At 37.5% G+C, this 11,924-nt stretch overlaps 1 protein-coding gene across 1 annotated transcript; it reads left to right on the top strand.

Annotated features, from left to right (window-relative positions):
• Nucleotides 1-7,060: 7,060 nt before the first annotated feature.
• Nucleotides 7,061-8,781, top strand: LOC125647547 (acidic skeletal organic matrix protein-like). The gene is made up of 2 exons (XM_056152740.1): nucleotides 7,061-7,920; nucleotides 8,515-8,781. The coding sequence occupies exons 1-2, from the start codon at nucleotides 7,228-7,230 to the stop codon at nucleotides 8,755-8,757; spliced, it is 936 nt and encodes a 311-aa protein (XP_056008715.1). The 5' UTR covers nucleotides 7,061-7,227; the 3' UTR covers nucleotides 8,758-8,781.
• Nucleotides 8,782-11,924: the final 3,143 nt, after the last annotated feature.

Raw genomic sequence — 11,924 nt, forward strand, 5'->3', positions numbered from 1 at the left:
ATATTCCTTCCAAATTATGCCGACAATTCCTTAAGCTCAAATTTACAAAGGAATAGATGCCGTCAACATAAGCAACATTTTTCGTCATAAAAGGGTTCAGTCGTGTATTCCAACTTATTTCAAGTTCAAGTCTACACCCTGTATTTCCTACAGCTATACTTCTACTATCGCATCCAAACATTTTAATTTATATAAGCAAACTTTGCAGTGCCTAGACATAGACCATCTTATACGTAATCCACCAACGTGTTCTTGTTCTTCTTTCAACTATAGTCCAGCTGGACATATCATTACTGGTGATGTTGATATAGTTGAAAATGAGGACCTCAAATAACTTATTCTAAAAGGTCCTAAATACAGAGAACCTCGGTCTTTTAATTGGCGACAGAACTTCATCTCTATGGTGAATTCTGTCGAAGATTATGCCAGTGGATGGGTTAAATATGAAAAAGATTAACTTAATACATTGTCAGAATAGGTTAAAAGCATAAGAGGAATATTAATATCCCGCATTAGACATATTAAAACAAAAGTACGTACCATCTATCCTTCTGTGTTCAATAAACCAGAGGTGACAAAAGAATTTGATAGGTTACATGAGGAATATGTTTTGGTTCCAGCTGACAAAGCTAGTAACAACATTGTCTTTGTTTGTAAGGCTCATTATTACAACTGTATTTTAAACGAACTTGGCATTAATTCCACTTTTGGTAATCGTACTTATACTCCAACTACCCTTTCAAAACAGGAAATTCTTCAAAACCATGCTTCAGTTTTAGACACATTTAATATCCCAGTCAATGGGTCGAATGAATGAGTTACTGTACCTATACTGGATTCCTAAACTACATGTACATAAAAACCCTTACAAACAAGGATACATTGCTGGATCCAGTAAGTGGTCTACCAAGCCACTATCTTTGTTTCTCGCGAAAATATTAACAGCTGTGTAGGAGAAACTTCAAACATACTGTGTGACTACATATGACAGAAGTGGTGTTAATCAAATGTGGATTCTAAAAAATTCTAAAGAACTTTTAGTAAACTTTAAATCGCAAAACTTTTCACAAATCAATAACATCAAAACCTATGACTTTTCAACACTATACACGACCATTCCTCACGATAAATTAAAGACTAGACTTTTTGACATCAAAAACAGTTGCTTCTTCAACAAAAATGGAGAAAGGAAATATTCATATGTAGTGATCAGTCATCCAAAACCTTACTTTGTTAAACACCACTCTGATTCCACGCACAAATACCCTGAAGTCGAAATAAAAAATATGCTAGAGTTTCTCATTGACAATATCTTCGTAGTCTTTGGTGATCAGGTCTTCCAATAGTCTGTTGGAATTCACAAAGGCACGAATTATGCTCCTTTGTTAGCTGACCTGTTTCTATACTCATATGAAGCAGAATTTATTCAAAAACGTCAATTCGACATTTAGATACATCGACGACGTTTTGTCTATTAACAATAATAACTTTCATTCATATGTCGATTCGATATATCCATGTGAGCTCGAAATCAAAGACACCACAGAGTCGTCCACTTCTGCGTCATACTTAAATATTTTATTGAAAGAAGACATTAACGGCAAACTCACAACTCAACTGTATGACAAACGGGATGATTTCAGCTTCTCCATCGTCAACTTCCCATATTTATGTAGCAATATTCCATTATCACCTGCATATGGTGTTTATATCTCTCAACTGATTCGTTACGCAAGAGCTTGTTCTGCGTAAAGTTTTTAAATCGAGGCAAGCCACTGACAAACAAGTTGATGGTACAGGGGTTTCAACAGTCTCGATTGAAGTCAGCATTTCGCAAATTCTATGGTCGTTATAAAGATCTAGTTCGTCAATATAACCTATCATTGGGTCAAATGCTGTCCGACATATTTCATACAGATTGTTTGGCCGTTCTTAACACACTGAATTTGACTGCGGATAATTCCGTTTACCTGATCAGGATATAGGGCTCACGGTGGGTGTGACCGGTCGACAGGGGATGCTTATATCTCCTAGGCACCCAATCACACCTCCGATGTGCCCAGGGCTCCGTGTTTCAATCACATGAAAGGTGAAGATAACGAACAGTGATCAATCTTACAACTCCTATAAGCAATACAAAATAGATAATTATGAAAGTCAATAAGCTGGTATATTTATCGGGCTCAGTCAATAAGCTGGTATATTTACTGGACTCAGTCAATAAGCTGGTATATTTATTGGGCTCAGTCAATTAACTAGACGTTGGTCAATAAACTGGTACTTACTACTGGGCACAGCCAATATGCTGGTACTCGTTGGATCTCTCATAGCATGCTTGGACTCCTTTGTCACTCCACAATATCTCTGTGTGCTCATAGAACTCCAGCAAATACAATGGTCCTCTTAAACCTGATCCAAGATGCAAGTGCCCGCGCTGTCATGGACTTGCTCGAACTATGACAGAGGTGACAAGAGTAAAAAACAACAGAATATTAATGCTTCAAAATTAATGAAGAAGGAGTTAAACCGGATCCCACGAAGGTAGATGTGATTCGACAGTTACCAGCACCTGTTAGGGGAATTGGAGGTTTTATCGGTATGTGTAGTTACTACCGACGTTGAATTCCCAGTTTTTCGCAATTAGCAGAAACTTTTATCGACTTAACCAGAAAATACGCGAACTCTAAGTGGTCAGAGATATGCCAAAAAGCTTTCGACAAATTGAAAGAGCCTCACAGTAGTTCCTTTGCTGTCATACTCCGATACCGACGTTAGTGACGAGTGTGTCGGTGCTAGCCTCACCCAGCAAACTGATAGAGAAGAAAACCCCATCTATTATCTATCACACGAGCTTAGCAAAACCCACAAAAAATGGTCTACGATAGAGAAGGAAGCTTATGCTCTTTTTAAAAAAAACTTGACATTTTGGACTCCCCAATGCAGAATCAGATACAACTTCGGGTTCTAAGGATAGCGGGATATAATAGACTCTCCACTGATATCAAAGATAATGAACCGAAGGAGATTCGAATGACAATGAACCTGATTGCAAGGACAATTTCTTTGAAGTAAATGTTCTTAACTCGAATGGCTTTTTCCATATGAGTAAATTATTCCTAGCGCGACGTTAAACAATATTCAATATTCGAATTCCTTTACGCTTTCATCAAAGAAATTAGCTGCATTTCAGGTCAAACAAACAGATGAGTGAATTAAACCTTTCATAGATCTTTCCAAAGAAATTGACATACAGGAGGCTCAAAAGAATGATGTTTACATCAAGAAATTAAGAAACGAATTGGCAAAAAGCACGGCAACGGTAACAGAGGAAAATAAATTCCTCGATGTATTATCTTTCGGATGGAGACACAGATTCTCCCAAGAGAACTAGAATCTTTAGTAGTCCAACAATATCATGACGGACTAGGCCATATGTGTGTCGATAAAACGTATGACGCGATAAGGGACGATTTTGACAGTTTTGTTACTAGAAATGCTCACTGTCGCATCTGCATGAAAAACGACGCAGAAATGTCACTGAAACTAGCCAAAATTGACCACGTCACTATTTAGTATATATATACAATTGTAAATTTGTCATTATGAGAAGATGAGGAGAACGGATTAATATGCAGTAGCCCTTTTCCCAAAAATTATTATACTTAGATTTTAATACGAACCTGGAGTTGTTAGCTTATGAGTTTTTGCTGGCATAAAACTCTAGAAATAAAACAACTGGTAAAGCAAAACGCAGATTGACGACTTTGTTAGTCTTACAAATCAACCCAAGTAAGAGGATTACACCTGTCTACAGACATATATAAAAGGGGATAGAAGACGTGTCTGGCCAAATGTCACCTAGGGTGAAATGCAAAACGATACAAAGGATAGCAAAAATGTCCTTATTCCAATGAATTACATGTTTCGCTCTTTTACATATTCATGTTGCATGTAAATATTTGGCTACTAAATGAGCTTTTCTAATAATAAAGCCTAAAATTATCTGCATTTGTTGATTGATTTATTAAATATTGTTTAACGTCCCTCTCGAGAGTATGTCACTCATATGGAGACGTCACCATTGCCGCTGATGGGTTGCATAATTTTGGCCTATGCTCTGCGCTTACGGCCTTAGACCAGGGAGGGATCTTTATCGTGCTACAATTGCTGTGACACGGGACCTCGGTTTTTGCGGTCTCATCCGAAGGACCGCCCCATATAGTCGCCTCGTACGACAAGCAAGGGGGTACTGAGGACCTATTCTAACCCGGATCCCCATAAGACATCTGCAGTTGTAAAGCAGTCAAACCCTTGTTTGGTTCTGAGGATCATATGGACAAGTTTGTGTTCTGGAAGATACATTTACACACAGGTGACTCTCCATAACGTGAAGTTTAAGAGATCAAGACTAAATCTGCTTAGTTATATAGAGAAAAAATCTGGATCGTGATTTCACTTTGGGAGATCAAGAACTTTGAGAAATCAAATATTTGAGTGATTGAGGATAAATTTGCTTTATATAGAGAGAAAATAGAAAGTCAGGACCGATTTCACTTACAGAAATCAAGAACTCCGAGAGTTCAAAGTCCGAGCCACCAAAATGAAATGTAGATATGGCAACAACCCACTGAAATATGAGAAGGTAAAAGACAGAGACAGTTTCAAGAGAAGATGACTGATGATGGATCATGGTTGTTTTTCAGAAGAAAAGCATTTTTAAGTTTTGCATGTGGTGTAAAGAAATTGTCAGAGTGCAGGATATGATATATAAAAAGAATTGATTTAGAAACGAAGTTCAATGGGCTACAACGCTCACCTTGGTCCTCATTTCTCAGAGGAATTCCTCTTTAATCCTGAGATCAATTTTGACCCTAACCCAGCTTTATGCTGTTGTGACTTAACTAAACTTGAATCCAAACAACATGGGGATGACTCAAAATCAATTATTAACATGGCTTTGCTGTTCTGGAAAAGAAGATTTTTTAAAGAGATCTTCCCCCATTTATACATGTATTGTGTACATTTTGATCGCTGATTTTAGTCCAATCCTATAACTCCTGAGTTCAAGAAAAAGAAAACACCTTGAATTCAGAACATTTGCATATTGATACGATTTAGTGTGGCCCTGCTACTAGTGAAAATAGTTTTTACATATCTTGGACAATATTATTATCATATAAAACCTTGATTCTCGATTTAAGACAACCCTAGCCAAATATGAAATTGCACTACATTGGAATGCTTGCATATCAATATATCTAATCAGTGATCCTTGACAAGAAAATTTTCAAAGATTACATATATTCCAATGTAAAACTATGATCCCCTATTCAGACCTCATCCTGTTTATGAGCCATGATTTGAAGAAGATTGAATCTGTAGTATCTGATGATGCTTGCATAATTATGATGATAAATCATGGTGATGCTGGTCTTGAAAAGAACAATTTTAAAGATTTTCCAATATAAATTCCCATGCAAAATGGTTCCACCCTCCACTGATTTAAACAAACTTAAATCTGCATAACCTTAGAATATTTGCATAATCATGACCCTGATGTTCTTGAAAAGAAAGATTTTCCTATATATACCCATGTAAACTTTAATTCCTTATTATGGCCCCACGCCATCACCGGGGTCATTTATTTCAACTGCTTTGAATCTGCAAGAAATTACAAATTGCTCGTGGCATTGACTGGGTAGGCCTGTTCATGTGGTTACCAATGGGCCAGCTATATATTATAATGACTTTGTTGAAAAATATATACTGTAGAATCATTTAAATTCATGGGGGGCCAATTTTCGTGGATTGCTGAATTTTTACGGGTTCGTGGGGACGTAATTTCGTGGATTTATAAATTTGTAAGAAAGATAACTCTGGAAAGTCTTTATTCGTTGAGAATGTAAATTCGTTGGTGAGGGATACCCACGAATTCCACGAAAATTGAGTCACCACGAATTCTAATGATTCCAAAGTAACAGATGGGTTATTCATGTTTGTGAATTTTTCAACATAAAGCAAAATTATTAGAAATAGCCTTATCTTTTTAAAAATCTTGTTAAACACCTATATATATATAATTCAAGAAATAAAAGTATGTTGTTGCTTATACAAACAATGGAAGGATGTGGTAGTTTGTATCATCCTGGTTCCGTTATATTTTCCGTAATACAAACCACCTAGACTATTTACATCTATTTACATTGATATACTTAAGTTTAGTGAGACTACGTCAAATACAAGTTATAAATCGTTGAAAAATCTCTGTTAATTCATAACTAAAATTCATGATGCAGTCTGTCCTCCATAACTTATATCTCTTACTTTTTCTTTTCCTTTGTTTGCAGCTATAGTATGTGTATCTCTTGTATTTTTTATTTTATCATATTTTTTTTTCTATTCACGATTCATTAAGACGACTTATCATCCTCTTTTATTTACTGTGCCTCATGTACCACTGATTATTGGTGTAAGCGAAATAAATGAACTTGAACATTTCCACTGTTTTCTCTACAAATCGTTATTATTGCCATTTTCTCATGAACGTTAATGTGCTATGATGTATGGGCCCGAACTCTGTGGTAGATTTATGGTATCACAGAGTTCGGGCCCAAAACGGGCTTAGCCCCTGTGGATGTATGCATGACTGCGCGCGTAAAGCGCAGCAGTTGATACCGTAATGCATTTTCAATATGTTTTGTTGCAGATTTTTGTTTTGTTTTGCATTAGTAAAAACAACATTATCAAACTTGATGACCGTGATCATCGCAACTGTATTGCATAATCACTGAAGTGTGTAAAATCTGGTAGTAAGTCTCGTCAAGATTGATGAAAAATATGTTTGAGTGCAAAATAATCTAGATTCTTAGAATTATATATATCACTATCAAAATGAATTGTCCTAGCAAGTTAAAATGAACCGATCCCCTTTCCCTAATTTTCCTCGCTGGAGTAGTAAGCAATTGCTTTGAAATACAATTGTCCTGGAGACTTCATTTATTATTCTAACAATGTTTTCTAAATGAGTGATGTATTGACAAATGCGATTATACTTGTACATGTCGACACGGATGCGTTATTAACTAATACGGAGTCTTGGTTGAATATGCTACCATGCCTATTACGTGAGTTTAGGCCACACGGACATTTCAACAGGACATGAGAGAAGGAATATAGAGATATCAGCAGTTCTTTCGATCCTCATAACATACTGGTAACCAGACAGTCATGCAGAATCTTTATAGCAGCGGTTTAGCTTTGTGTGCACTGTTCCTTCTTGCCCTGGGCAAACCGCCGCCCAGGGAGAGGGAAGGCAAACTTATGGGAAACGGTGTGCATGTTCAAGGATTGGGGAAATCGGGAAAACTACGAATTGGAAGAAAGCAGAGTCTGGAAAATGATTCTAATGCAATGACGATTGACTTTGATTCTATCCAAGAGGTCGATGGCAGAGGGGCCCCAGTTTCAGGACAGGGACCAAGGCGTCACAGGTTCAATACTTTTGCCAACCAAGAATTCAACATAACGGGACCAACAAATGTAACAGTTTACGGTCTGCAAGCTACTAGAATAGCTTTTGAGAGTGTTCTCTCTACTGGCGGTGAACTTGCTTTGCAGGTTTTTATATTCCGTGAGGAGGGTAATGTCACCATTGACGACGAAGTGACCCCAGTTAAGCCAGGGACTGTGAAGTTCAACATTCTTCTGTCAAACTGGACATTTTGTGGTGAGAGCGGTGGTGTAAATTGTAGAGGAGCAATCGGGCGGTATCTTGACGTGACATTGCGAATTCTCGGACGGAAACCTCCAAAGCGACGCACACAGCCTCCTCGCCCACCACCTGGTCGTGGTCCGAAAAATCACAATCGTGAACGGGAGTTTGAAATGGGCGGAAACGTCACCATATCGTTCTCCAAAAAGGTCAAGTTGTTTCTCTCAGGCAAAATTCTTCCCCTTATATATATATATCTCTCTCTCTACTTCTCTCACCCCATCTTTTCGAAATTAAATACCTTTCACATTATACATGTACATATGCATTCCTAAATATACAATGTACACATATATGTTTGCACTTGCTTGAAATATGTATATACTATATTGTCATGTATTGTTAATATGTAAATGTTTATTGTGAAAGCAAAAAATAAATGAATTACAAAAAAAAGTTGTTTCTCTCCTGAACGTATTGTCATAATCACCGTATACAGGAAAATTATCGCCCAGTGTAATCTTTACTGGGATGTACTGGAAAATAAGTTTGCCCAGTTTTAAATCAGTGGTTCAAATTCATATGTTGTTACTTTAAATTAATGAATGAATTTATATTCTCACAATTGAACCTGTCCATTTAGGATAAGGGCGGCAATAAAACAGGCGGGAAATGAACCCTGTATGCAGTAATCAAAATTTTCATCATGATACAGAGTTCCAAACATTTTTTTTTCTTCAAATATAAATATCGCCTCTAATACTTTACATTTCAAGAATAACTTTGACGTTTTCATCTTTCAGGTTTTCATTGATAACATGGAGCAGTCTGAAGACATGCCTGGGGACTTTCCTGTCTACGAATCACGAGGTGGGAACCAGCTTTTCCACTTCCGGTTTCGAAGGTTTAATACATCTATCATGTACGACCCTGTGGTCAACACTGATGACGCAGAAGTATTAAGTTCCCCGAACACCGGAACTCACTTAGTTGCACCTACAGTGTTAGCAATGCTTGTTGCGTGTATTTTACAATTACTTCGATGAATCTGTTCAATAAAACAAACGGAAGTTAATAATCATAGAAATTAAAGATTAAGTCCCGCATTCAAAGATGTAACAATTTTAGAGATTAAAGAAACTCCAATAGAAGTACTAGTTGAAAGTTGTTCATCGTTTATACTAACGTTCCAATAACAGCATGTTGCTTGTGCAATCTAGGAGGGGGCAGGGCTTCTCAAAGATTTCTACTTTTGTTCTCAGTGACGAGATTGGTATAGCGTGGTCGTCCAAAATCACTTTAACTGAAATTATACGACCAATCAACGTTGGTCATACATGTAGCTGGGAGTTCCGATTATGACAATGTCAAGACGCGATTTTAAAAGCTTGTGAATTAGTGCCCGAAGCGTACAGACAAAAGTTCAAAAATAACGAAAAATTTGACAATCAAACATATGTTGAATTTTCAAGAGAAAAAGATTTATATGATCAATGGAATTAATTAAAATTTCAAACACTTAAGAACATATAGTAGTTAAAGAATGTGACAATTCTTGAGGAAGCGGAATTATTTCAGATACGTATACATGTACTCTTTCTCAAAAGGAGAACTTTTTGGCAAACTAGTAGATTATCGAAAGGTCATATAAAAACTCAGATAAAAATAAAGCTTCAGTCTTCCCTTTTCTCAAGTGTCCACCTCAAAATGATTCTACGTCCGGATCAGGGTCGGGACGTTCTCCGTGATGGTTCCTCTGGTGTAGGATCGCTTCCTACTTGTATTTATTGTAAGAAAAGAGGTCATCTGATTAGTAAACGATTTAAGCTTAAGAGAAAAAATGACCTTGAAAAACCACAGTTCAATGCTTATACAGCATTTAGAAATGACAGGAAAGCCTTCGTTTCAATTTGCTCTGACACTCTTGATGTTCAGGGTTCAAAGTCCAGTTCTGTTATTTTAAGCCTTCTATGAAAGGCGAAGATAACAAACAGTGGTCAATCTCATAAATCCTATAAGCAATACAAAATATAGAGTTTGGCAAACACGGACTCATGGATATACCAAAGGTGAGATCAGGTTACTAGGAGGAGTAAGCTTCCCCTGTCGACCGGTCACACCTCTTGATCAGGTAAACGGAGTTATCTGTAGTCAAAATCAGTGTACCAAATCGGTATGAAACACGTCATACAGCATTTGACCCAATGATAGGTTGTATTGGCAAACTAAATCCTTATAATGGCGAAAGAATTTGCGAAATGCTGACTTTAAATGAGACTGTTCAAACTCCTGCACCATCAACTTGTTCGTCAGTAGACTGCCTCGATTTAAAAACTGGTCATTAGCAGAACAAGTTCACTTGAGATATATACAAACCATATGCAGGCGATGATGGAATATAGCTACAAAAATATGGGAAGTTGACGATGGAGAATCTGAAATATCATCCCGTTTGTCGTAAAGTTGGGTTGTTAGTTTGCTGTTAATATCTGCTTTCAATAAAATATATAAGTAAGAAGCAGAAGTGGACGACTCTGTGGTGTTTTTTATTTCTAGTTCACAGGGATATATTGAATCGACATATGAATAAAAATTATTGTTGTTTTTAATTTTATAGATAAAACGTCGTCGATATATCTAAATGTCTCAGGGATTTGAAGGCCTCCGTGACCAAGTGGTTAGAGCATCGCGCTCCAAATTAAACGGCCTTTCGCCTCTGTCGGCACGGGTTCGAATCCCGCTCGCGCCAGTAAGTGAGAAAGTTTCCCAGTTTACTTTCGGAAGGTCGGTGGAGATATCTTCCCAGGTACATTGTATCTGGGTTCTCTCTTCCACCAATAAAAACTGGGCGCCACCATATAACTGAAAAATTGTTGAGTGTGGCAGAAAACATCAATCAATCAATCAATCGTAGGACAGTGCATAGCTCTTTACAGACCGTCTTTCACCGAAACACCATATGTATCGATGCAAAAGGACTAAGCCCGTTTTGGGCTCGAACTCTGAGATACAGTCCCTGAAACGTTCTTTCCCACTTGAACGGTGAACGCACGCTGAGAGCGAACGGTGAACGTACTATAAATATAGAAAGGGGTCTAATCCTGACCCAGATAAAAAAAACTACTAACTCGCTTCCAATCCTTTTAAAAATCAGAAACTAGGTGCGATGTGCGTAATTTGCCGGTCTCCTTGCATAAATCACTGTTTTAACTACTTGCATGCCAAATTTCAAGCCACAGGTTCTTAAAATAACAGATATGCGTCATCGTTCTCTTGATTTTACCTTATTCATATTCAGTAGGACATTTACCGGTCCAAGTCACCGGGTGGTTTCTTGCCTATGACAGCAGCAAAATTCAGACCTCCACTGTATGGGGCGGCCCTTTGGATAAGACCGCAAAAACCAATGCCCCATGTCACAACAGGTGTGGCACGATAAAGATTCCTCCCTGCTTCAAGCGCCGAGCATAGGCCTAGAAGTTTTCGCGTTTTCGTCTTACTTTGGTGTAACTATCTGTTAGAGGGTCATTCGGAGTCTTATAGTTTCCAAGGATACAGGAGATAGGTGTGTGGATTAATGATTTTTTCCATAATCGGAAAATTTGTTGACGTGCATGGCAACGGTATTCTGATGATGATCTGTTAAAACGTATGTGATAATGGAGATTTGTCTCGATTAACCGATAACAACCTCATAGCGGCGGCGGTAGGGAAAATTATTTTGACACTTTTGTCTTTATTTCTGACAAGCAAACACTAGTATAGTTACTACAGCTTGGCATTAGTACAGGGTTCAACATTAGTTTTAATACTACATGTAACACGTCATAGCTACAAATATGTAGCTGGGGAAAATTTCGGATAGAGCAGAGAGCTACAGATCCACCCTTGTAAAACTCTTTGACTTACGGCGCTGCTTCAATAGCCACCTCGAAATATCAGAAAGATTCACATATTTTCCCACTACACTTTCCTCAAGACTAATCTTAAATCATCTAGGTATTAAAAACTCATTCGAACAGAAAACTCACAGCTTCAATAAAGTTTACCCGTTTACGTAACCACTTTAGTTTACCTGCTAATATCCTACCCCCCCCCCCCCTTTCCCTTAAGTTTCAATACCTTTGCTCTATATCTATTTTAATTGATATTTTGAATAAAAGCATCCAAGTTCGGTTAAAGAGGAATGACACCAGAGAAATCCGATATGGAT

This window comes from Ostrea edulis, chromosome 1 (genome assembly GCF_947568905.1).
Source record: "Ostrea edulis chromosome 1, xbOstEdul1.1, whole genome shotgun sequence".
Classification (NCBI taxonomy): Eukaryota; Metazoa; Mollusca; class Bivalvia; order Ostreida; family Ostreidae; genus Ostrea; species Ostrea edulis.

What these genes read in the sequence shown, in the direction of transcription:
- LOC125647547 (XM_056152740.1), top strand. Translation starts at nt 7,228, where the DNA reads ATGCAGAATCTTTATAGCAGCGGTTTAGCTTTGTGTGCACTGTTCCTT. An exon ending in CCATATCGTTCTCCAAAAAG is followed by an intron (nt 7,921 to 8,514) that starts GTCAAGTTGTTT and finishes TTCATCTTTCAG; the next exon opens with GTTTTCATTGATAACATGGA.